The following is a 26,829-nucleotide window of genomic DNA, read 5'->3' on the forward strand; positions in this document are numbered from 1 at the left end:
CCTCTGGTTGAGCCTTCAGCCTCAGACTCCTAACGCTGCAGCCTGTGGGGTGAAACTTCAGGCTGAAGAATTATGTTCATCGTTGATGAAAGCATTTAATTCCTCCTTTGAAGAGGAAATATGTTAAAGAACAATATTAAAATAAATGATAGGACCAATAAACGTCAACTAATATGTACGAATGTGTGATATATTTACATAAATGTGTGTGTGTGTGTGTGTGTGTAATCCATGACTTGATAGTTTTAGCCTCTGTGGCAAATCTGTGAAGTTTGTTAAAAAATATCCTTCTGTATATTTTTTGCCATCATGAAATATTTTTCCACACATTTACCAAGAGAGTCGGTTTTACAACCTTCATATTTAAAGTCTTAATTTAATTCAGGACTGTGGCTGTTTATGAATCATAATTTAAGCTTCTTTTTTTATACAGTTGGTTTTTCTGTTTCCTGGTTCTCAAGATAAAAAAAGAAAGCACAGTGGTTATTTAAACGAAGGTTTTTATTCGGTTTCCTGTACATTCATGTACCAAACAGCATCACATTAAAGTCATCGTGTTTGAAGGTGTTGAAGAAAGAATCAGATTTACGCTGATGATTCGGGTCCCTAAAAGCAACAGCAGCTCAGGGATCCAAACCAAAGAATAAGACGAGTGTCGATGTGTTTAATGGAGGCCGATTTCTCTGCTAAAGTTGGAGCACAAAGCAATAAATAGAAGAAGTTGGTAGTTATGTTAGAGGATTCTCAGAATGTTTCTAGTTGATTAGTGGAGGATTAGAAAAATAACTCCATTAGTTACATTCTTTAGTCGACGTTCTGCACAAACTCCATCCTGGACTGAACTGAGTCGATTCATCGTTTTATTCCTTTGGAGAAACTGAAAATTTTTTTTTATCTTGTTATTGAAATAATAAAAACCACCAGGAACTGGCATGAATTCATTTTCTATTCATGTTCAGGAAATTCAGTCATTTATTCAACATTTCTTATCAAATTTTCAGCTGTCAAATTATGCAATATACTGTTTCACCACAAGAGGGCACTAAAGTAACTTTACAGGTTTCTGATTTGCTGTTGTTCTTCCTGCTTCCCACTGAGTTCGTTATAATCAGTAGTTTTACGGCTTTAAACCGACTAACAGCGTAAAGAACTTGGATCTTCAGCAGCTGGAGCCGATCCGTTTTATCCTGAAACTTCCCAACAGATTTCCTGAAATAAATACTGGAATTTGCCTCTCGTGCTTTCAGACCAACAGAGAGGAAAAACGCTGCAACTTCTGCACAAGGATGTGCAAAGTGACAGAAACCAGCTGATCATGATTCCTGAATCTTGTTTGTTGAAGGAGCCGCCTGCCTCTCTGTTGGCCGGAAAGCGGACCCATCAGAACCCGGCTCCTCCTGGAGTCCAGCAGCTCTCTGGGATAAAGCGATCCACAGAAACCAAAAGGAAATACAAACGAAGGGCTTTAATGCTGCAGGGAGGCGGTTAGGAGTCCGGGGAGAAAGCTCTGTGTGTGTTGGGGAACTGCTGCGAGTTGAAGTCCGGGTCTTCTCTGACCCGCTTCTTCACGTCTGCTTTCACCTGAGGGGGAGAGAAAACATCACGACGCTCAGCAGCACAGAGGAAACATCTACAGGATCAAACTATTTGATTTTTAAGACCAAATCAGAAAACGTTTTTCTGTTGAAAATGGTGAAAAGATTCTGATTCAATTATGTGACTGACGAGGAAAAAACAAAACGATTCATTTAAAACAATTTGATAAAGTTTCATCTGTTTACATTGAAACAAACAGAAGGTTGTGCATAAAACTTTGTACCTTAAGTCACCAGTGGTGGGTTAGTCTCTTTTAAACCGTGACAGAACACACACCATGGTAAAAACAGTGACTCCCACTGTTCTGGTCGTAGTGTGTGTGTGTGTGTGTGTGTGTGTGTGTGTGTGTGTGTGTGGTGTCCAGAAGGAGCAACACACACGCACACAGACACACCCCAACATTCAGACTCCAGACAGGAAATCCACCAAACCACCCGTGACTTTAGAGTGAACAAACATGGCCGACGAGTCAGAGGCAACAGTCTGAGTGATGACAGACAAACCAAGAGGAAAAGGTTGGTGGAGACGGTGAGCAGCGGCTCTGGGTCAGACGGAGGTTCTGGGTTTCTATTAACTTTTACAATGTTTAAAAGTTTCTGTTTTATTTGGCTTCACCGGTTAATTCTTAAAGTTTTTGCTGTTTTAATATTATGTTTGCATTCATGTGGCTGAATGAATCTTGTTATAATCAGCGACAGCTGAGAATTTACCGGCTACATTCATTTCAGTCCAACTTGGTTCTGATCGGACTCACATGAAACGCTGAACAAACATCCATATTGTTGCCACTTATTCACTAGACAGGCCTCCATCAGTCCTGTTCCTTGGGACTTTACATCACCGCGCTTTCTGATTGGCTGTCGCATTCAGCAGGCTGCGCTCTCATTGGTCGACAGGGAACAACAACACACTGCAACGTCGGGCCAAAACCGACCCACATGCTGAATATCCCTGATTTTAGACCGGAGCGGTCCGAGCAGATCGCTCTGAACACACACACACACACACACACACACACATCCACACACCCACACACACACATCCACACACACACACAAACACACACACATCCACACACACACACATCCACAAACCCACACACATCCACACACACACACACACCCCCGGAGCGGTGCGAGCAGAACACACACGCAGCAGGATGAGGGCTTTCGCTGCTCTGACATTCAGGGCGTTCTGAAGCTGCTGAGGAGGAAATCAGGACGAACGTCACCATGAAATCTTCCCTGTAAACCAGTTATTGGCTGAACGGCTTCGTCTTAAATAAAACGATATCAAAGAATTATTGAAAATATCTCTAGAAAACATTAAGCTGCCAAAAACATTTTGCAGCGTTCTGAACTTCCCTACAGTCTCTGCTGAGCAGAAGTGAACAGTGAAGCTCTCCTTCACTTCCTGTTGAGTCGGTCCTGACCTGCTCTGAATACGCCTCCTTCACTTCCTGCGCCTCCAGGTCCGCCTGCAGCTGCTCCGGGGAGCTGATGGGCCGGACGCCGGCGCTCCTGGCCGCCTGGCCCACTGCGTCGGACAGCGAGAGCAGGCTGCCGCCGCCCTGACCCGTCTGCACACAAACACACACCGTGCTTTAAGGAGAGCTGGACACGCTGCGGCCGACGGCTGCGGCCGACCCCAGTACCTTCCTGCGTTTGGCCGGCATCCCGTGGAGGTAGGCGTCGGATAACGGCGGCTGAGCCTTCATCTTCCTCTGAGTCATCATGTCGCAGCGGATGATGGGAACCCACTCCTGCAAGAAGTTATTGCCGCCTTCAGTCAAGTTCCCGAACTCTAAGAAGTTTTATTTTCTATATTTGGACTTTTTCTCCCTGAGCAGTCTGGATTAAATGTTACTAATCGAGTTCAGAAACTGAACCTGGAAATTGTTTTGAAACTTAAAACACTTTGAATTCACAGCTGATTTTATTTATTTTTTTTGCTCATCAGGTGACATCATGCTGAACAGATAAATGATCGATTATCAGATTCAGACGGATGTGCAGCTGCACCACCAAGGAGAGGAAGAGTGATGAAGAGGAGTTGTCTTACCGGAGGAACGGCTGCCGCCCAGGTCTCCGCCTCCTCGCTGCCGCCCTCAGCTCCGGCCGCCGCCACGTCGCCCCCCAGCGGCGCGGCTCCGCCCGACGCTCCCAGGTCTCCAGGCAACGCTCTGGTCTCCCTTGACGACGCAGCGGGGGTGTCGTGGGACACGGACATGGCTTCCTCGGCGGTGGTGGCAGCTGCGGGTGAGAGAGTGTCTCCGATCTTGGGAGGAGGACAGAGAGGTGAGAGACGAGGCGGGACGGCGGCGTGCGGACGCAGGAACACGTCGGACTCACCGTGGCGCTCTGAGCCTCCTGCTCGCCGCCCGCTGAGCTCCGGTCCCTCTGTGGAAAAAAACCATCACATCTAATATTTATCAGCGCCTGAGGTAACATGAGACGCAGCAGGGCAGATAAAAGGGCCGGCCGGAGCGTCGTGTGAGGGGTCAAAGGTCAGGATACCTGTGTGTAGACGATGTAGCTCTGGATCTGCTCCTGGGAGACGGGGATGTGCTCCAGAATCACCTGCAGCCGCATCGTCATCATGCCGGTCATCCAGTTCACCAGGCTGGGGTTGATGTCGCTCGACATGCGGCGCTGACAAACAGCAGAAGAAGAAGAGTTTCCTGTTTACAGCTGCTGGTTCCTCTCAGGCTCACCGCAGCAGGTCAGAGGTCAGCTTTACCCCTGAACCTGTTGGGACCGGTTCAGGGTGTGGTGGTGAAAAACAAACCGACCGGCCCTTTAAATGGGCGGGGCATCAGGTTAAAGGTTAGCTGACCTTCAACCTGTAACAACATGCAGATGCAATCTTTAATCTTTAATAATTGATCCTGAACTGTTTGATACCGACAGTAAATCAGACGTTCAGTTCATGTGACTCAATTAAAATGTTTTTTGTAAAGTGTCTCAAGGCGACGTTTGTTGAATTGTTGCTATAGAAACAAACTGAACTGAGTTTGTACTGATGGCAACATTACAATGCTGAATATTTTTACAGAAAGTCCTATCAAAAGTATTCACACCCTGAATTAAAAATCTCAGTAAGACACAAAGAAGTTTGTTGCAGCTAGAAAACAGAGGGTGTGAATACTTTTGATAGGACTTTCTGTAAAAATATTCAGCATTGTAATGTTGCCATCAGTACAGCCTCCAAAACTCAGTTCAGTTTGTTTCTATAGCAACAATTCAACAATCAGTCACCTTGTTTTCTAGCTGCAACAAACTTCTTTGTGTCTTACTGAGATTTTTAATTCAATTAAAAATATTTAAACCCAAAGGCAAATTAAATGTTACAACTCAAATGTGCAGAAGGCCATTAGTGGATCGTGATGGTAGGAAGTGAAGGACCTCCAGTAGCAGTCAGAGGCCTGCAGACTGTGGCTGTACTACATTCTCATGACCATCAAGACAGCAGAGGCGATATTCCACAGCAACATGTCCTGATGACTTCAACATTTGATGGCTAGCTCTGCTCATCCACCTCTTTTGCTTTTGCAGCTCCTCTTTACGTCTGTCTGGCTGTTCGGTTAGAGAGACGCCAGACAAACGGCGTCAAAGATGGTTTGAACGTCCTCCGTCTCTCTGCTGCCATGAAGTCTCATTTTCATCTCGGCTGGGATTTGGGGACAGAGTTCAGGTTTCATTTGAGCGTTTAGATGCCAACCAGCTGCTTCAGTTGTAAAGACGATACCTTGTTGCCACAGTTACGCATCATAAAAACAAAAGGAGCAACAATTCTTCCAGGATGCAGAATTAGAGGAAAAATGAAACCAACGAATATGATGAACAAAAATGCAGAAAATGTAACAACATGCTGCCACCATGAGGGGCGCTATTCCAGAATGAAGTCACTGAGCCAGAGACAGTGTGAAGTGGAAGGAAAGTCATTTAAAAACAATCTATAAAGTGCAACCTGCCTCACTGCGACACCCAAAGTAAAACCAGTGCTGCCATCCGTCAGCTCATCAGTTAACAGAGAGTAATTTAGTCGGACAGCCGGCCATGCAGCAGCAGCAGCATCATGCTGGGGGTCAGGGCAGCTGGAGGAGAAGCTACAAATACTTCAATCTGACAATGGAATGCTTTCCAATGTGTTAGAAAGGTCTAGTCAAAGCCCAGTCCTCTAAAAAATGTTCTTGCAACTTTTTCTGGCCAAATTCTCTGAACAAGAGAAGTTTAGTCTGATTTAACTTCAGACGGTTAGGAAAAAAAGAAACCGTGTCTTTCTGTTAGGTTTATGAAAATATCTGGTTTCACTGTAAATTATATTTTCCAAATTTAGGCTTTCAATCATTTGTTTGACTGGACTTTATTCCAAACTGTGCATTTTCAATATCAAGCACTTTTAAGGACTTTATACAGAAATCAAGAACTTTCCACACCTTGAAATTCAAGCATATTGAAGGATTTCAAGCTGTTTGACTCCTGCACCCCTAAAAGCTCAGCAGCTGCAACAGCAGTGAAAGGAAGGGGACTAAACCCTAAAGCACACCACATTATCCAGATCTTTCTTCAAAAAACAGGAGAGATTTTTGATTCCTCCTCATATTTATGCAACACACCCCAATAAAAAACACAAACGTGGTTTCTACTCACGATCCTGTGGTTGATGACGTCGGTCAGCGCTCTCTGGTCTCCTCTCAGGCAGTGCAGGTTGAGGGCCAGACACTCAAACAGCGCCTGGTTGCACATCTGCAGCAGCCTGGGCCCAAACGTCTCATCTGGACCAGAATTATCCCAACATTAAATAACAGCTGATTCTGCCAAGCTGCAGCTGAGCCAGCAGGGGGCGATGGGGGGTCAGGATTACCTGTGCAGCGCAGGATGTGAGTGGAGATCTGCGTCAGCTGCTGCCTGAAGAAAGACATGTTGGTCTGAGTGGCGTCCACGCCGTCCAGCACCGAGACGGAAGACTCCCTCTGCAGGAGAGGAGGGTTTACTGCAGCTGCTTTCAGACGATAAGCTCAGGTTTCCTGTTGCATGTAACTGATGAACCGCCACAAATAAAAGCTGCCAAAGCTTCAGAATCAAGTTTGTTTTTAAAAAAATATGACGGGGTATCAGGGCCACGCTAAGAAAATAAAGTCATAATACTATGAGGATAAATTTGAAATACTGTAATGCGAGAATAAAGACATAATATGACGTTATTTTTGTCATTTTATTTTTCTTACTTTGGTCCTAATACGGCATCATAAAACAACGTGAAGAACTAGAACTGGAAGATATTTTAAATATCCAAAATAAATAAGCAAAACAAACAAAAACGTTAAATAAAATGACTTAAAGTCTCCAAACAAAACAAAGTGTTAGTTAGACCAAAGCATCCAATAAATTAACTGATTTATTGATTATTCCGACAGGCCTATTAATATCTTATATCTGCACATTTATACCAATCAGAGTTAGAATGAATTTAAATCTCATGGCAGCCAAAACGGACAGAAATAAAGTTCTGTGGCGTTAAACAGTAGAATTGTAATTTCAGTTGTACAGTGTGAAAACAGTGAATAAATGGGTTTTTAAGCATTCGGTGTGAAATGGTGATAATTAAAACCACGTTGTTGTCCAGTCGTGTCACACCCCCGTCCCGCTCAGCCAATCAAACGAAAACACCATGAACGGCCACACTGCGTTCAGAATGAAACTCACGAAGCTCTCGGTGATGTACTCCTCCAGATCGTTGACCAGGCTCTCCGCAGCCGCCTGCACAGAACACCAGAAGAAGAAACATCAGCCGCCAGGCGTTTGACTGGACCAATCAGAGAGGATTCGGCGAGCGGTACGGACAGCGATGTTCTGGTCCGTGGGCTCTCTGCCGCTGAGGTAGTTCTGGGTGAAGAACTGGGCCAGCTGGGGCTGGATGCGGCTCAGCGGCTGGTGCTGGCCGTGCAGCAGCAGCACCAGGTCAGACATGGTGAACGTCTGGCACACCAAAATCAGCAGCTCCCCGAAGAACCCTGGGAACCAAAAACACAGGAAAGGACTTTAAAACCCCCGCAGAGTTTCTCAGGCGCTCCACCGCCGAAGCCAAAACGATTAAATTGGGTCAATCAGCCCTAAACCGAGTCATCGTCAGGACAGCGGATGACACGGAGGGCAGTGGCTGCAGCCGGGAGCCGACCTGTGGGGTCATCCTGGCCGTTGAAGAGGTTGGTGGCCTGCGACAGCCGCTGCATGAACTGAGCGATGCTCTCGGTGTCGTTCTGGGCCTGGCCCAGCGAGCCCATCATGGTGCTCAGGACGCCGCGCATGATCCCTGTGAACAGCTCCGGGTTCACGGACTCTGCTTCACCCCCCGCCGGGTTGGCGCCTGCGGTGGGGCCCGCAGAGGGAGGAGGAGGAGGAGGAGAGAAAATGGGCTGGGAGGCCTGGAAGAAAAGGAAGAGGGTCAGAACCAGTCCTGGAACGTCTCCAACGGATCCGAGCAGCAGAAAGCCGCCCACCTGCTGCATGAACTCCGTCATGCCCTGGATGAACGCCGGGACGCTGGAAGTGGTGACGGTTATAGATGGGGCCCCAGCCGCGGCGGCGCCGGGGCCGCCGGCGGCGCCCAGGAGAGAGCTGAGGAGCTGGCGGAGGTCCGGGGCCAAGTCCTGGGGCTCGCCGCTGCTGCTCTCACTCTGGGCCGGCGCCATGGGCGGCGGGCTCGGACCCGACGTGGAAAAGGAAAAGGAGCTGGAGGATGAAGTCTGAGAGGAGGAGGAGGTGGAAGTGGGTGTGGAGAAAGAGGAGGAAGAGACGGTTTGGCCTGCTGGAAATACAAACAAATAGTTAATTATCATTAGTTTATGATCATTTAACGAGATTTAAATTTAAAGATGAATAAGGTACCCATCTGGCCCGGCATCAGGAGCTGCCCAACCAGCCCGCTGATCATCTGGTTCAGGGCAGCAGGGTTGAAAGCCTGGGGGGCGGGAACAGTTTAACAGTTTATATAGAGGCCAATATACATCACTGAGTCATCAGAAATATTCATTCATTGAAACAATCCGGGTAAATAAAATCCCAGCTCAATTTAAATGCTTCGACACAATAAGTGAGGAAAATTACAAAAAATCTTCTTGCTGAGTTCATTCTTGGTGATTCTAACTAAACTAAAGCAAGAGACGTTTGGTCTGATTTATCTTCAGACAGTGAGGAAAAATATCTGGTTTTATCTGTAAGTAACGTTTTCCAATCGATAAAGCACTTTCAGAAGGAATGTAGCATTTTCCAACTATCTGGTTGAAATTCAAGGATTCTCCAGGCCTCCAGGGCCTGCATGAGGCAGCAGCTCCGTGTTTCCCACCTGTCCCGGCTGCTGGCTCGGCATGGCCGCCCTCACGTTGATGGTGGTTCCCCGGGTCCCGAAGGCCGGCGGGGGCATGCCGGCGGCGAAGGGGGGCCGAGAGAAGACCACCCTGGCCTGAGGGTGTTGGGGTCCAGCCTGGGAGGGCGGAGGGGGGGCGGTGGGGGTGGTGGTGGGCGTGTTGGGCCCAGTGGTGGTGGCTGAGGAGGTGGGAGTGGAGCCGGGGGGGGTGGGCTGCGGCGGGACGGGCTGGCCGGTGGCTGCAGCGGTCGCAGCGCTGGTCGCCACAGCAGCTGCATACTGGCTGATCTGCTGCATGAGGTTCCGCATGAAGTCTGGCGGGAGGCCCCCTAGAGGGCGGAGGCCGGAATGACAGCGTTACGAAAATGGAGCAGAGATACTTCTGCTGTAATTCAACATCAGATTTCTGCTGTTTATTAATGTTCAGTAAAGTGTTCACACTCAGCAGCCTGGCTCTGCTTCTGGGAACAGGTTGAGTTTTGTAATTATATAAAAACAGAAAAAAATAATAATTCAGCAACTAACAAACTTATAAACAGAATGTAAAAATGTAAGGAATTATGTAACAAAACTAAAGATAGAGTGAATGTTTAAAATATAATTTAGTTAAAGAAACATAGAAATAATACAAACAAAGCATTAAGGATAAAAATAGTTAAATAAAACTAAACACAACATATAACATTATTAAACAGACAGAAAATGTGTGGAAAATGTAATAAACTTTTTAAAAATAAAATGAAAAACCAGATTTTTTAAATTTGAAAAACATAAATTGATTTTAAGCAAAAGACAAAAAGAAATATGTTTAAAAATAAATAAAATAAAACATATTAAAATAACTACCTTCATAAATAATTATTTTAAAACATTGAATAAATAAAAAAAACAACCAAAGAGGGAATCAGACCAACATTACCTGCTTGGCCAGGCATTTGCTGTCCACCTGCTGCACCGTTTCCTCCAGGACCTGCATGTGACAAGAAAAACGCATAAATAAAGTGAAAATAATCTTTTTCTCTAGGAAATCACTGGAGTTTCTCTGCGACTCGTTTCTGTTGAGCAAACAGCGACGGCTTCATCCGCTGCCGAGCAGCGACACACACACGTCTCAGAGCTTCAATCAGTGGCGGGGAGGGGACAACACACCGTCCGCGTTCATCTGCATCATGACCACCGGGACTGCCTGGTGGCTGATCCTGATGACCCGGGAGCCACCCTGTCCCTGTCCAGCCTGCTGATTGGCCGTGGTAGTCTGTGAGGGGGAGGTCTGTCCCTGACCTGCCTGCTCCGGCTGGCCGCTGGGCTGGGTGGGCGGAGCTTGTCCCTCAGTGCTGTTGGCTGCAACAGTCACTGTGGCTCCCAGGTTCATCTGTGGAGAGAGGTCAGAGGTCAGCGGGGCTCAGGGCCGCCGGCGGGGACGGGCACGGCGCCGCCTACTTGCACTGGGATGTGATGGTGCACGGCTCCAGGGAGGCCGACGGGGCTGCTGTAGTGGGAGAACGGGCGGACCACGTGGAGGTGGCGGGGAACCGGGCTCATGAGGTTCAGCCGCAGGTCGCTCAGGGCAACCAGGGCGTTGCCCAGCAAACGCAGACACTCACAGATCTGAACCAGAGTCCTCTGGTCGTCCTCTCTCTCCTGCAGGAAAAACACAACAGACAGGCTGCAAACATCAACGCCGCAGCTGCTGCAGCCATTTTGACCTCTGCTGTCCGACACTTTGAGGTGATTTATGATAAGTTTTATGTTTTAGTGAAACAGAATCTTCCACTGATGACCTCCAAACGTAAAATAGTGACACATCTAGCTTACAAAATGTTCAACTATTTAAGAAATATCACTTTTATCTGAAATTAATCTTTAGACTTTCTGAATAACCTTTACATGATGTCATGGTCTAAATTATGACTGAAGAAATTCATTGTGATGAATCAATTATTGAAACTAATTTAGTAATCAATTAATTGTTAACTGGAGGATCCAGACTAAAATATTTACTGACAGAAAACACTCAGATCTGAAATGAAGGTAAAACTGTACAGAAATATTAAAACATTCATGACTTGTATCCTGGGAAAAATCATTTCCAGGGCCACAAATGGCCCCTGGGCCACGCTTTGGACCTCCCTGCTCTAAAGTCAACACATTAATATCAATTTCTGCATGCTGTGAGAGACCAGAGTCCAGTGTAACTCTGTATTTGTGCACAGGCATCTTTTGCCCCGTACTGTATTGTTGTTGTACTCTGCGGCGGTGGCCGTCTCCAGGATGCTGTGCGCTCGCTGCATGAACGGCTGCAGCCGCTCCTCCACCCGCCGCAGCTCAGACAGCATCTCTGCCAGCTCCGCCGGGCTGGGGTGGCTGCAGCAGGGACCAAAAACAAACAAAACACACAGCAAGCATTTTAACATCCAGGATGTATGACGATGATCAGCTGTGAAAGGCTTTACCTCTGCAAGCATGACTGAATATTTTACTAAACTTGTTCCTGAGAAACTGAAGCAAACCAGAGGAAGTCCCTCCGTTCTGATCTGTCTGTGAGAATTTCCAGATTATCTGAACCTAATCTCCATGATGGAGGTGAACAACCTGTCCCCACCTTGGACCCGGCTGTGGGGTCGGTCCCTCAGACTGGGCGGAGGAGGAGGGCGGAGGCGTAGTCGGGGGTGGAGAGGTGTCCATTGGCTGGGCGGAGGGAGACGGAGTGGAAGTGGTGGAGGAGGAGGAGGGAGGCGGGGGAGCAGCAGCAGCTGCAGCAGCAGCTGCAGCAGAAGTGGTTTCGGTTTGGGAGGATGAGTCAGTGGTCCGACCCTGAAACAGAAACCAAACATCAGTGAAGTTGCTCTTCCCACGACTTCCACAAATTAAATGAATTTAGTATCAAATGTCTGTAGAGATGCAAACCTTTCTCTGTCTTTCCATTTGATGCTGATTTTTAGTGTTTCGATTCAATTCAGAAACAATTTTTCTGTTCAAACTGTCTAAATATTCTGTTGAAATGATGTGACCGTCAGAAGGACGAGGCAGTGTAAACAAAAGACATACAACTGAAGTGCATTTTAAAACTGATTTTGGAGCAGGACTACAGAATCTTTTTTTTCTGCACCTCTAAATGTCCGTGCAGCAAAAGTTCTCCTCTGTGTTTTCTGATCTTTAGATCAGAAAAAAACATTTCTGATCTAAAGAGATCAGAAATGTTTTCAAAGGCCAACCAACTCCCACACTCCACAGGATCAGGAACGTTTGGTGTCAATCAACTGCTACAAATATTTTAGCTGCACAAAAGTAACAAAAGTAACATCACCTTTACTTTGGATTGGCTGGCCGACCTTTAATAACCTCTGTAAACATTTAGTGATATCTTTAAACTGGTAGCTGCAAAAACAAAATATTTTTTGCAGACAGTCAGGTGCTGTGTGACCTCTGGACGACCTCTCACCTCCATCCTGTTGATGACGTCCTGGATGTCTCGCAGCAGGTTCTCGGCCAGCACCAGCCTCAGCCTGGGCTCGCTCTGGACCGGCTGGTCCATGTCGATGTGAACGTTCACCGAGCCGTTGCTCTGCAAAGGCAACGGCAGCTTCAGTCAGAGGGACGCTCCACACCGACAGGTTACAGGAAACTGAGCGGGTGGAGGAGCTTACCCCGGTGCTGGTGGTGACCCTGGCGTTCCGGGAGTTCTCCCCCATTCCCGACACCATCTGCTGCACCGTCATCTGCTTGAAGGGGAAAACACAAAGTGTTGGGAATCCTGGACAGCAAACCTGGAGCTGCTCATCAAGTCAAACATGAAATATTAAAAGTTTTCCAGAAATCAAACATTACTGAGTTGAAATATGATGTAATATTCTACCTTTGCCCTCCCAAAGTGATATTAAATATTTTGTTAGATTTTTGTTGCTCTGTTTCTCTGAGATGTGTGATCCGTGCTCGTTATTATTTTAAGCTCTTTTATATCAAAATGTCTCATTTATCAGCAGTTTTGTTCAGTTGTTTAAATGTATTTAAGAAGGAAGCTCCCAGTGGAAACGCTCTTTGACCCACTGAAGTGTTTTCCTCACTTTCTCATGCCTGTTATTTAATCTGCAACAACAGAAATGTTGTTTGAACTTGTTGAAACTGAAAACTGAAGTGAGTCACGTTCCTTCTCGTTTGTCTGGAAATGATAAACTCCTGACTATAAAAACCTTGTCTGTTTGTGACTCCAGTGTTTCCTACCTGAGAGCTGCAGCTTCCCACCAGATCTTAATCTGCCTCATAATTTCATCTTTTTCATTTCGCTTCTCTTGAAAATTTACCTAAAGCAACTTGGAACCATCAGATGAAGACGGCCGATGATTGTGGCTGTTTGTTCTCTGGTTGTGGTCTCCCAATGGAAAACCCCACTACCCACTTGTTTAGATGTTAATGTAAAATTTCATTATCAGTTTCTATCTGCAGCTTTCCCACAAACAATCTGACATTAACGCCCACGTCACGCTGAGATAAGCACATTCTGCAGCCTGGGGATCTGTGTGGCAGCTGTCAGTCTGCAACAGGAAGGCAGAACTAAAAGGTGTGATCCTCTCATACTCATCTGTTCTGAACTTTATTTGATCAACTTATTTAAAGCAGCATGTGTTCAAAGCAAAGATTTTCTCACTGAATAAATGATTTAAAGACTCATGACTGTTTTCTTTCTGATTTGTTAGTTTGCTGATTTATTGTCAGGATGTGGAGCAATAAATAGAATCCAACACTCTGGAGGCATCTGGACTGTCTTCAGAACGTTAATCTTATTTTTAGATTTTGAAGCAAATGAAAGCACAGTGACTTAAAAACAGTCAATTATATAAGTGAGAGAATTTATCTAATCTTGTGAACGTGAACAGGAGGAATCCATCTTGCTCCAGACTAACCTGGATCTGCTGGGGGTCCATGATGTTGACGGGGAGGTTGAAGGTTCCTAGCATAACGTAGCTGTTAGCGTTGCGGTCGTGTGGCACTTGGGACGTTCCCTGGGAGGATGAGGACGGGCCGCTGTCCGCTGAGGGTCCTACAGACCCCGGACCGCCCTGGGAGGGTGGAGGCGGGGCCCGCTCCACCAGGTGGATCACCTTTCCACCCACGTCTGGGAAAAACAAAAAATACCTCAGCTTCCATACAGAGAGGAAAAAAACCGATACAAAGCAACTAACTGTCCTGTCAGTTGATTTATTTATTACAGTTTCTCTAAAAATACAACAGACCACAAAAAAAACCTTAAAATGTTTCCTGACTCACTGTAGTCTGCGAGCGTCCGTTCATCCTGCAGCACTCTGCCCTGGTAGATGAGCCTTTGTTTGTCCACAGGAATGCCCACCGAAGGGGCGATGTGCTCCTTAAACTCCCTCACTGTCAGCTACAAACCGTGGGTCACAAACACGTGAGCGAAGGCTGACAGGAAACAGAAATGTGGAGCAGAGAACAAGTTTCTACCTGAGAACCAACAGTGTAGGTTCTGCTCTGGGAGTCTAGTGTTTTCACCGTCACTTCTATGTCTGAACTTTGCTCCTCCATGATGTTTCTGTAGAAAACATGAGAAGAAAAGACATTTCTGGAACATCAAAGTCAATAATAATGTTGATATTTCATTTTATATTAAAGAACAGTTGATAAAATCTCTGGGCGTTTTATTTGACACCATGTTGGATGGAGGCCGTGAAGAACCAGTTCCAGCCAAAAAGCTATTCAACATAGAACTATTTCGCCAATATATCTTCATTTAAATGTTGCTGTGTGCAACATTCACATTGCAAAGGACACACTGGAATGAAAACACTACATGGTAATATAACCACAACTGTTATGAACTTTCATTTTACATGCAAATGTAATATTTAGCCAGGTGATCTGAGTCTCACACTCGTTGATAATGATGTTGTCCAAACTGCTAAAGGCCACAGAGTGATGAGAAAGAGAGAGAATAAAGAGATATTCATATAGCAACTCACATCGCCAGCACAGAATTTATAAATATCAGGATTTTCAAACATCATGCAGCCCAGACAATAGAAATAACTCTCACAAGCAGGCAAACATATCCTGTAATAGTAAAGTTCACAGACAGCGGTGGGATCAGTGCAGATTAACTGCCAACAAGCCTGCAGGAGGGAGGCATCACTTAAGCTGCTGTTCACATCCTCTGTTGAAAACTCCTGCATTTTTTTCATTTCTCAATAAATATCGCATGATTAGAAAAAAATCTGAACGTCAGTTTATTCCAATATTCTGCAGCCCCAATACAACCAAATAAAGTCACCAATAAATGTATTATTTTAAATCTAACGCTGACTAAATTATAAAAGAAAAAATCATGACTAACAGAGTAACATTAATTTGATACTAAACATCATCCAGTCCCTGATGAACTCAACGCTCCATCAGGACATTCCACTTCATTACATCTGAAATTACAGGGGGTTTTTTTTTAGATCAACAACCAATAATTTCTGTTAACCTGACAAAATAGCACATGCACAGGGTGACTGAAATACATTTCATATACAACTGTAGAGATTAATACTGTCCTCTTGTCGACAGTCAAACGTTTGGGCTGCGAGGTTAGGAACAAACCAGAAAATGTCTCCATTAGAAAGCTGCAATAAACTGATCCTCTTCTTGGTTATGTAGACTACAGAAAAACAAGTGGTTTAGCTTTTTTCCATTTGACGCCATGCTTTGGTTTCCTACTGCACATAGTTCTTCAAACCTTCATGAGCCTCTGTATCTGTGACATTCAGATACTGAACACTAACTGGCCTCAAATTTCTGCAATTTCAATCACACAAACATATTTTTCTGACAAAATGCTTAAAAGATCCAGGAAAGTTTTAATAAATAAAAGCTTTTTATTAACCAACAACAGAAGCACAGAGAATAATCCTCCTTCAGTTGCTGAAACATGAATGTGTGACATGGAAATTCAGGATCAAAGCCCTTCTTTAAAATATCTCTTCATAGAGCTCACTCTGAGGTAAAGTTAAACTAAAGCATATTTAATAGATACACAAGCAAAAAATGAAATTGAATGTTTTCCACAACATTTCTTTTTATGTAAAGTTGCTGTAAGTAAAAAGAGTTTTGTTGTCAGAGTTAAACAAAGCAGACAAAAACATAAGCTGAGGTGCATAGAAATGACAAAATTACACAGCGTGGTTCAATGATTAACTAAAGGTAAACATGTTTTATTGTTACATGCCCCATTTCCCTTTAACAAAGCAGAACATCATCATTGAATATAAGAGTTATGACTCTTGATGTGAATAAACCACATTTTTCAGAAAACTTCTCCATATTTTTTTTATCATAACAACGTCTCCATCACTCCCAGTTTCCTCATCTTAAGCCCTAAAATCAGCTGTGGGCGTCCATCCAGCTGACATAAGCACTATTATGTGAATGTTATATTAACGGATACTGCAACAATGAGTGCAATTTCATTTACTGTGAGCTAAAAAAAAATAAAAATAAGGGAGATGGAACTGAAGGAGGCTCCAGGTCATGTTATGGAAACAAATTACATAATTATTCTGTGTTGTCTAATTAAACTGTGTGCTGTTGTGTGCACAATTAACTATACAAGTCAATATCCATCTAATTAAGTTTGATAAAACATAAATAATAATTGAAAGCTTTAAATCTTGTGAGTGTGTGTGACAAAAATGATTTGCTTTGGCAGCTGGTCTCTTCCAAAGGTTTAGCGCTGGTTACAACGCCGACATCCTGCTGCTACTCTAAATTAAATCAGTAAAATGTTTCATGTTAACTTTCACTCTAAACTATGTCATAATCAAAAATAACTCCAGTCTTGCATTTAATTGTTGGTTGTAAACAGCTAAGACTTAACAAAGACTATCCAGCTAGGTTTATGTAGCTAACTGGAATGACGGCTATGCTAAGCTAATGATAAGTAGCTAAACATCACAACGAACAGAGACAGTAAACGTTAATTTCCACGGATGTTACGCTCTTACCTATTAACCACTCTACCTTGTCACTATATCCGGCGTTATTTGGTTGTTTTCACCGGAGAACGAACCGCTTTCCGGTGGGTCGCAGCTCCGGTGTTTGCTTGAAGCTAAGAAGCTATCGAGGAAATGACGTAAGGGGGCAATCGGAAGTGTTCTACTGAGAGAAGAAAAGATGGCGAACTTGGTGGAAGCGACGAGCCAGAAGGATTTTGAGGAGTTTCTCGCCAAGGCTAGAAAATGCCTCACCGTGGTACACTTCCACGCTGCGTGGGCCCCCCAGTGCGGCCAAATGAACGACGTAATGGCGGAGCTGGCCAAAGAACACACCGGCACCACGTTCGTGAAACTGGAAGCAGAGGCAGTCCCGGAGGTGTCGGAGAAGTATGAGATTTCCTCGGTGCCAACTTTCCTATTTTTCAAGGCCGGGGAGAAGGTGGACCGGCTGGACGGGGCTCACGCTGCGGAGCTCACCAAGAAGGTCCAGCGGCTGGCGGTGAGCGGGAGCCCGGCTGGAGCTGCGGAGGTGCCGGACCTGAACGAGCGTCTGAAGAAGCTAATCAATGCGGGGCCGTGCATGCTGTTCATGAAGGGCTCCCCGCAGGAGCCCCGCTGCGGTTTCAGCCGGCAGATCGTGGGGCTCCTGAAGGAGCATAACATCCAGTTCAGCAGCTTCGACATCCTCTCCGATGAGGAGGTCCGACAGGGACTGAAGACCTTCTCCAACTGGCCTACCTACCCTCAGCTGTATGTCAACGGGGAGCTGGTGGGCGGACTGGACATCGTGAAGGAGCTGGCCGAGTCCGGGGAGCTGGAGAACACCTGCCCGAAGGCCGTCAGCCTGGAGCAGCGCCTGAAGTCCGTCATCAACCAGAGTCCGGTCATGCTGTTCATGAAGGGCAACAAGGAGGCGGCCAGATGCGGCTTCAGCCGGCAGATCCTGGAGATCTTAAACGGAACCGGGGTGGATTATGACACCTTTGATATTCTGCAGGATGAGGAGGTTCGGCAGGGGCTGAAGACCTTCTCCAACTGGCCCACGTACCCGCAGCTGTACGTGAAGGGCGAGCTGATTGGAGGCCTGGACATAGTCAAGGAGCTGAAGGAAAGTGGGGAGCTGGTGTCGGTTCTGAAGGGGGAGTCATAGGTAGATGTCCTCCACCGTCCTCCATCCTTCAGACAGGGAACAAGAAGCAAGGGCCCCAAACAGCAGCTCCTCAGGGGCCTCGAGAGCAAAGATCAACAAGAACTTTCAGATTGTAGCAGTTCGGTAGATTCTGTTTGCAGAAACAGGGAACATGTTTGTTTCTTAAGAAAACGCATGCAGACACTGGAGACTCTTGAAAATACATATTTAAAATGTTTAAAAAGTAGGAATATATGTGGGATAATGGCATAAAATCCTGTAATTTGGCCCCTCACATCTTATTCTTGGGAAGATTCTGATAAAAGTTGCTTTTGGTTTGAACTTTAAGGTTTTTGAGGTTCATCAGATCGTTCCTCTTCATGTTTTCACATCTTCATCTTTGGGAAATGTTTCATAAACAGCTTTTCATCCATTTCTTTCAATTCGTGAGACTTAAATCCCATTTCCTGCCTCTGTCATTCTTCCTTGATAAAACAATGATTAAATGATTTAAATGAACATAAAAATGTTTGCTTCTGTTGTGTCTAAAGATTACTGCACATTTATTAAATGAGTCGTCCTGTTTTCCTCTTAAACCTGCTTAGTTGCATCATGAATCCCGTTTAACTATTGAACATGATGCTATTCAAGCTGCAGCAGAGCCAAGCTAACTTTTTTTAAAAACAACACACCTGACCAAAGAGCTGAACAGATTAAACTGAGTATCCACAGAATCTGAACCTATTTCTGCCGACCTGTGACCTGATGAGCATAAATGTAGAAGATAAGACGCTGCGACGGCTCGTCACTGACATTAATATTTACTTGATTTACACCAATAAATAGGAAGTGAACAGTGGAGGAGCTCAGAACATTAAGAGAAGCATCTGAAGGTTTTATTAAACTGGTTTAATATCTGAAATAAGCCTTTGAACTAAAATCTTTGAGTATCATAAATGTGTGATATAAAGCCACGTAAACATCAGTTAGTCTTCACGTTTATGTTCTTCAATCCAGTTGCTGATTGGATGATTGTTTGGCTATAGGAGCCATTGAACAGGTGTACCTAATAAAATGGCCGTTCAGGATACAGAAGAAATTGCAGAGAATGAATGCACACTAAATAATCTGCATAGTAATATTATATTAATATTTAGATGACAGCCTTTCTTCTTCTGTTTATTCGGGTAACTCTAATATCCAGGTTGTCTAAAATTGTTTTTGTTTTTTTTCAAACTCTTCAATTGAATAAAACTTGCAGGCCAAAAAAAAAAAAACATAAAAAAAAAAACAAATCACAGAAAAATATTTCAGGATTTTTATGGCAGTTCATCAAAAGCTCAGCATGAAATATTTCAGTGAAACAAATATATTTTTGTAATTATGAAAGGGACATGAATCAAAACTTCAAAAAAGTTTCACCTTTTGAAAAAAATCCAGTTTTCTAAATCTCCTTGGCTTGATTAAAGGTAACGGAAAACGATGTAATTTATCATCAGGAGTTAAAGAAACAGGAGTTAAATCACCGTTAATTTAAAAACACTTTGTGTTTGGCTCTGTTTTTAAAAAGTGCTTAAAACTGATCTGGGTGCATCAAACTCCACTGGATGGATGTGATTCTATTCAGCATTAAATCACAGAAAAATCAGGGAACCTGGTTATTAAGATGCTTTGTGCTGTGGCAAACATTTTTGAAATATTATTTCAATTTGTGGATAATTATTTTGTTTCTACCTGCATCACATTAGCATCATGTAGGCCATTAGTGGCCCCGGGCCACACTTTGGACCCCCTGATCTGAGGTGAGTCTTCTGCTAAAACTTCACATCGTTAAGCCTTAAACCCTGAGAATCAGCCAGGAAAAGGTCAGGAAATGGTCAGGAAGTGGTCAGGAAGTGGTCAGGAAATGGTCAGAAAATGGTCAGGAAGTGGTCAGGAAATGGTCAGGAAGTGATCAGGAAGTGGTCAGGAAGTGATCAGGAAATGGTCAGGAAGTGGTCAGGAAGTGGTCTGGCTGACCCTCCAGATAAAAATACGTTTGTAGAAGCAGGAATTATTACAGTAACTAATCCTAACTCCACTATCTCTCTCTGCACCTCTCTCCTTGTTTAATAGTTTCCAGTGATTTGATGTAAATAAATTTCATTACTCATTCATATTTCTCATAATTTTTTACTTGGTAGAGCAGTCTAACCCTAATAATGTTACTATATTAATAATTTAAGCATTAAACACTGAGTCTATTTTGGATTAACGTAAAATGATTCAGCGTAATGATGACATTTCAGTGTGTGTATTTTAAATTGACATGGTGAAATCAGGTATTATTAAAACAAAAATGTATTTTTTAAATTTCCAGAGCATAGACTGACCTTTAGTATGTCAAGAGTTTCCCTGAGGGGTTTTATTGTTTACATGTAAATCAGTCCACACAGCACAGCTCCTGGAAATGACGACTGTGTAACCAGGGTTATGACTAAACAACCAGAAATGAGAAGCACTCAGGTTTTCTACTGTGGTCACTGAGACTTTAGGTGGTAAAACAAGAAATACATTCAAGCTAAAGACCAAAAAAAATAAAATAAAAATAGAATTTACTCTTTTTTTCAACTGAAGAGGAATAAAGGTTAGTTCACATCTAAGAGGAAATAAGTCAACCTGACCAGAACCCCAAAAGGTCACCAGAACCAGAACACATCCAGTCCTCGGCTGCTCCTTCAGCTTCATGCAGCTAAATGTTGGTTTGTTTATCCACACAGCATGTTAGTCATCTTTTTAGAGAGTATTGTGTGATTACAAGGTCATTAGATCCTCACTGACCTAAAGCAGTGAAGCACCAGAAGGTTTGCTAAAAGGATGAGATGCCAGAGTGGATGATCTGGCAGGCGTTCCCTCTGCAGGCAGCGGGAACCTGCAGGCGTTCCCTCTGCAGGCAGCGGGAACCTGCAGGCGTTCCCTCTGCAGGCAGCGGGAACCTGCAGGCGTTCCCTCTGCAGGCGTTCCCTCTGCAGGCAGCGGGAACCTGCAGGCGTTCCCTCTGCAGGCGTTCCCTCTGCAGGTGTTCCCTCTGCAGGCGTTCCCACTGTGTCTCCTGCTGAGCTGTGTGTGCACCTCCTGTCTCTGTTCACTCACCATCGCGGCAGAAGCTCCAATAACCTCCAGATGCCACTCATCATTTACAATCTCATCTACGCATCAAGTCCAAAATGGTTTTAGGATTTACTTATTTAAAAATAAATATTGATTTAAAAGTAAATAAATAATCAGTGATTCTGATCCATGAGGTATATTTCATTTTCTTTTTGTGGCAATGATAAGAAAAGAACATGGAAAATAAAGACCGCTCTGATCTTTTTTCCTAAAGTTATTTCATTTACTTATTTACTTTTTATTTTAGATTTATGCATTAAATATATTAAATACATCATATGTAGATTATATGATTTCTAAAAGTAATTTATTTAAATCTTTTGTTTATTGTTTTTTAAATATTTCAATTTCTTTTAGAATGGCTCAAACAAATTAGGGGGGAAACTAATAGCTGTAATCCTGTCCCCCAAAAAAATGCCTTTAAAAATATTTATTTATGTAGTTAGTTAGTTAGTTAGTTAGTTAGTTAGTTAGTTAGTTGGTTAGTTAGTTAGTTATTAGTTAGTTGGTTAGTTGTGAACCGTTTTTTCTAAAAATACGCTCTGCTCCCTGAATGCAGGCTGCAGCACAGTTAATAATTCTGTTGAGATTCTGGTTCTGACTGTTTTTCTTTAAACTGTCTCTGATACAGAAGCTGTGGTTGAAAGAAAACTTTCTTTAATGATCTGCTCCTTTTTGATGAGATTTTGACATTACCACATCCTCCCACAAGGGGCTGATTCACTCAGGAAGTTAGTTTTTTTTAAAGTGGGTTTTTAAATGTTCATCTCTTTGAAAAAATGAAAGTTGGATTCATTTTATACTCTGAACAAGTTCATCTAAAAACCACATTTGTTTGAATTAAAGGATGCTGAAACCTCATGTTCAGCCCCAGATGATTGTCGTAACGGCAGCACCGCCGCAGAACAGTGGCTAATAATTCACCCACACCCACTCTGTTTAATTTAGCAACATTGCATAAAGTCAGACGTGTCCTTGCAGTTCACTGACATTTCTTGTACATACTGATTTAATTTGCAGTCATGTTCAGTGAAGTTTGGCTGTACTTGTTGTATTTTCATGCTTTTGTTCAGCAGATTTTTGCTCCCTGCAAGTATCGTGAGCAGCTGGCTGTGAACTCGCTCGACCTGCACCAGGTGAGACTCAAAATGTTTGCTTTCTGTTAGTAAAACAGTAAATGGACCCCTGAAGGAATGCTAACCGTCCCTCGTGTGGTTTACTGGTGCTTTTACTGAGATGCGTTGCCTCAAAAGGGAACTTTCCACCTCCTCCTCTGTTCTTTCCGTAAGTGGTCTTTGCTGCAAGTCATGAGCTTCAGTCTTTAATAATCTTCTTCTCGTATCTGCCGCTCCCTCCCCCCACGCCACACCGTCTCTCCCTGTGTGTGTGTTTCAGTTCGCGGGGAAATGGTTCTTCAAGGCGGCTGTCAGCCTCAGGGACTCAGACATCAACAAGTTCAGGATGTTTGACAACATCGTCTTCACCATACAGGACACGTCCAACTCCACTCTGGTCCTGACCGGAAGCATGCGGATGTAAGAAGTCAAACTGCCCCACTACACACACACACACCCACAGCCGCACACACACGTGATGTTCTGTTTGCCATTCCAACACACTGATTTGGTACCAGCTCGTCCTTTTCTGCTGCAGCAGCTCCAGGTTTCTGGAAGGATTTCCCCAGGAGAGTTGATGGGAGTTTTTGATCACATATGTGAGGTCAGACACTGATGTTGGATGAGGCTCACCATTCTAATTCGTCCCATATGAGTTCTGTCAGGTTGAGGTCAGCCCAGTCCATCTCTTCCACTCTAGACTTTCCTGTTCATGGCTGATAATTTGTGCATTAGTGAGAGGTCATGTTAGCATGGCTGGAGGCCAAACTGCTTTTCATTTCTGCACTCGACGCTCCGCGTTGCTCTTGTTGACGTAACTGGCAGCTCGTATATTTTCAGCGCCTCAGTTACAGAAACCCATTTTTAGAATCTCTCTACGCACCGTTCTGAAGAACATATGAACTCTACAGAAGGCTCAGACCTCTGACCTCTGACCCCACTCTGTGACTAAATATATCTATCTATATATCTATATATCTACATTTAGATATATAGATATATAAATATATATACGTGTGTCTGTGTGTCAACAGCGGATTTCTTTATTGATTGGCCATTTAATTGTATAATCCAGCACTTATGATTCCTGACATTTATGATCTTCTGCCAGATGGTTGAACTTTAACCCTTTACAGACCCGTTTAACTTTCAGTTTTTGCTTACAGTCCATCTTTGGACGTTGAACCCAAACATACGAGACGTTGGTCTAAGATACCAAGATAAGCTCCAATGTTTGTCTGGCTGCTTTTTAGTGAAGGTTGATTAGCTTTTTGTATTTAAAAACTGTAGGAAACTGCATCTATAAAAACCAGCAACAGAGGACGCGTTGCTGTTCAAAAGTTTAAAAAGGGAAGTAAAGCTTGTGCCTGTGAATTTGCGTCAGTTTCATTGAAACCAGAGTTATTCAAGGCAAATAAAGCAGCTCAGTTTGTAAATAAAAACTAGAAAAGGGAATCTGACAGCAGAAAAAGCAAAAATGATTTTGTTTGAAAAATGAAACTGTTGCTTCACTCTTGTATCTCTCAATAGGTCAGTTTTGGTTTAATTTTTTATTTTGTAGGGGAGACGCCTGCATAAAGAAGAACTGGACGTATCATGTGCAGCCGGGGAGGGATGACCTGCTGCTGGAAGGTCAGAGCAGCTTTTCCTGTCTACGAGTGTTGACCCAGAGAGGAGAAACGGATCAGGATTTGGTGGTTAAAACGGGTGGTGGTGTGTTTATGTTTGTGTACGAAAACACCTGACATCGTGGATGTGATTCTCTAGAACTATTTTGTGAGCTGCTGGGGAAATCCCGGCACTGGTTTTGGTTTTCAAGCCTGTAGAAATGTGACATTCTTGGGAATGTGTTCATCTTGCCACTTTGCACCAAACATTAGAACCACTTTCTCATCACATGGAGATCCCCAGGGAACTGATTTGGGTTAACTGTTTTTTATTATTATTATCATTCAAACTCATCTTTCTTCACTCCAATCATAATATTTAGGAACTCTGTTTCCTCCAGTTTCCCCACTACAGATAATAAACTTGCATAATAGCATAAACTGCCTTCTATTGCATTTACTGTCAGCTGCTTCAGATTTGTCAAAGATCTCGTTTATTTACAGTCAAGGTCTAATAACAACACTTAATAAGACTTAATAAGACTTTAACAGTTGTTGAAGAAATGTTTCCTGCAATGAAGACAGTGAGGGACTATGACTGCAGGGAGTCCTCTGGACTTGATAGAGTGAAATACACGAACAGGAAATGAACCATTTACAGTCAGTAATTCAGAATACTTCCAGGATTTCCACAGATTTTGACAGTGATTGTAAATACCTGAGCTGCCTGAAACAACCTCGTCTGGTTTACTGTACGTCATTGTTTTGAATTGAAAATGTGTCTCAATTTTAAAATATTTTTCTTTATTAAACATATTTGGTGAAAAACTGACAGAATTTTATAAACAAAATGATAAAGTTTTCTGCTCACTTTAAGGAACAAGCTAAAATTTTTCACACCACTGTAAATGGTTAATGAGATTAAATTAAATGTACACAACAAAATAGATATTTGTCTTAACTTCATACTTATTAAAAAACAAGAAACCCTTCTTATACTCAGCTTGACTGTGTGATAAATGAAGCAGAAATGGATTTCCTTTTACATCTGGACGAGAGACGATCCGCCTCTGAGCCTTATCTGTGTTTTACTGGTGGTTGTCGGTTCTAATCCAGGGAGGCCACAGCGCCGTAATCTGCTGTGGAGCGGCATGTGGGCCAACTGCAGCGACTGCATCGTTTTCCAGGAACTAGAGCCGCCTCTGAACGAGACCGACTCTGAGGATTCACTCAACAGATTCCTGCTGTACAGTAAGGAGTCACATTCAGCCTTTTATCAAACAATAACCTCTACAACTGGAAATACTTCACTTTTCTTTTTTTACATCAGTTATATTTATATTCTGCTGGTCAAATTATTTCCATTTTGGTTTGTGTTGTAAATAATTTAGTTAGTTGTAGAGATGCAATTCATCAACTTGTGATTGATTGTTTATTAGATGAAAATTAATTAACCAATAATCGCTTAGACTTTTCTGTAGTGTTGTAGTTTGGGCAGCATCCAGAAGAGGGCGCCACTGGTCATCTTTAAGCAAATTAGTGGATTCATAAATAAAGATGGTGGGGCCATCCCAGAACGGGAGAGAGAAACGGTGTGGAGGGGGATGAAAAGTGCATTTTATTTGGTTCTGTTTTGAAATCTAAACACTCACAATATATAATGTTTTAAAAAATCCAGCATATTCTGAAAAATGTAGCCCTAAAGAGGCCAGAGAAAACGTCCAAGAATTTAGCTAATTGAACTAATCATTCATTAAATTAAATGTCAGTCGATTATAAAAATCAATCAAGTTTAGATTAAGTCAGTAATCACTAACTTGCATCCCTACTAAGTTACTTTTTTGGGCGGTTTGACCTGAAGGTCGGCAGAAGGACGTCGACTCGGAGATGTTGACGACGTTTCTTAGGAACTCGGCTTGCAATGGCCTGACAGCGAGCGTCACACTGCCGCATGAGAAAGGTTTTTCATCAGCTATACACATTTTGTTTTCTTTAATGTTAACATTTATTCTAACGGTTTGGTGTTTTTCCAGAGTTTTGCATCTAGACGTGAGAGTCGAAGGTAGGCACGGCTTCTACCTGCTGCAGAGTCGCTTCCTGCTCAGTGAAATCCCAACATTTATCTCATTTCTTACAGGATGCTTTGGGAGATCTTGGATCTTTGTAACTGCGATCATTTTGTCTCTCCTGCGCAACACTAAAGTGAACCAGATGGCCTCAGAAAGTTGCTATGATTTTGTTAAACGCAGCAAAGCCAAACCCATCCAGAGGTTTTACTTTCAGAGCTGCAGCTGCTGAGGCGGGAAGACCCGACAGAATCCACCATCAATAAAAACCCAGGAAATCCCAGCAGTCAGAAATACCCGATCACCTGCGCAGGAAGGAGCAGTTTGTGTTCTCAGATAAATATTTTAGTTTATTCTTTTGAGAAGAATAAACTAATGTGACGCTGTGACTCAATGTGAATATTTCCTTCACATTTCTCTGAATAAACAAAGTTTCATCTGGAGATCAATTTGAAATGGATTCACTGAACTCTGATCAGACAGTTAGTATGAAAAAGGAAAACGTTTCTGTTCCAAGAGGTTTTCAGTTTCAGAGGCTTGTTTTTGGTTTTTGATCTCTGAAGATGCAAAGCTGCATGAATGAATCATCCGGAGGTTTTGTTTAATCTGTTGTACATTAAGATGAAGATAAAAGTTTCATTTGGGTCAAAAGAATGTTACTAAAGTCAAGTAAAATAAATGTTGAAGCTTTGATATTATTTATCCTGAAAACATGAAGCTAATGCTCACATCATCTGATGTCCAGCTGCATCACTGCAGATTACAAGCAGACCAGTTAATCCAGCTCCATTAAAGCTTCATCACTCATCT

General features: G+C 43.4%; 3 protein-coding genes across 8 annotated transcripts; 2 read left to right on the forward strand and 1 right to left on the reverse strand.

Moving 5' to 3' along the window:
* Positions 1-483: 483 nt before the first annotated feature.
* Positions 484-21,298, reverse strand: bag6 (BCL2 associated athanogene 6). 6 transcript variants are annotated; one of them, XM_044118381.1, is made up of 25 exons: positions 21,214-21,298; positions 14,425-14,512; positions 14,230-14,347; positions 13,866-14,077; positions 12,612-12,686; positions 12,407-12,529; positions 11,567-11,778; positions 11,196-11,328; positions 10,405-10,605; positions 10,114-10,336; positions 9,884-9,934; positions 8,944-9,293; positions 8,487-8,559; positions 8,099-8,406; positions 7,777-8,023; positions 7,443-7,612; positions 7,305-7,358; positions 6,463-6,571; positions 6,249-6,373; positions 4,113-4,247; positions 3,948-3,995; positions 3,658-3,873; positions 3,251-3,358; positions 3,029-3,175; positions 484-1,581 (listed from the first exon to the last, which is right to left on the reverse strand). In XM_044118381.1, the coding sequence occupies exons 2-25, from the start codon at positions 14,503-14,505 to the stop codon at positions 1,486-1,488; spliced, it is 3,615 nt and encodes a 1,204-aa protein (XP_043974316.1). In that variant the 5' UTR covers positions 14,506-14,512; positions 21,214-21,298; the 3' UTR covers positions 484-1,485. The 6 variants fall into 6 exon arrangements, with proteins under 6 accessions (XP_043974316.1, XP_043974321.1, XP_043974318.1 ...); XM_044118386.1 differs by lacking the exon at positions 21,214-21,298 and adding an exon at positions 16,962-17,095 and having other exon boundaries at positions 8,099-8,403; positions 12,612-12,683; XM_044118383.1 differs by lacking the exon at positions 21,214-21,298 and adding an exon at positions 16,962-17,095 and having other exon boundaries at positions 12,612-12,683.
* Positions 16,989-18,692, forward strand: glrx3 (glutaredoxin 3). The gene has a single exon (XM_044118387.1). The coding sequence runs from the start codon at positions 17,131-17,133 to the stop codon at positions 18,100-18,102; it is 972 nt and encodes a 323-aa protein (XP_043974322.1). The 5' UTR covers positions 16,989-17,130; the 3' UTR covers positions 18,103-18,692.
* A 793-nt stretch (positions 21,299-22,091) lies between the features above and the next one.
* apom (apolipoprotein M) lies at positions 22,092-26,462 on the forward strand. Its single transcript, XM_044118388.1, has 7 exons — positions 22,092-22,367; positions 22,627-22,766; positions 23,908-23,978; positions 25,070-25,204; positions 25,815-25,913; positions 25,987-26,015; positions 26,091-26,462. The coding sequence occupies exons 1-6, from the start codon at positions 22,254-22,256 to the stop codon at positions 25,998-26,000; spliced, it is 573 nt and encodes a 190-aa protein (XP_043974323.1). The 5' UTR covers positions 22,092-22,253; the 3' UTR covers positions 26,001-26,015; positions 26,091-26,462.
* The last annotated feature ends 367 nt before the right edge of the window (positions 26,463-26,829 follow it).

Source organism: Gambusia affinis, linkage group LG05 (genome assembly GCF_019740435.1).
Source record: "Gambusia affinis linkage group LG05, SWU_Gaff_1.0, whole genome shotgun sequence".
In the NCBI taxonomy this organism is placed as follows: Eukaryota; Metazoa; Chordata; class Actinopteri; order Cyprinodontiformes; family Poeciliidae; genus Gambusia; species Gambusia affinis.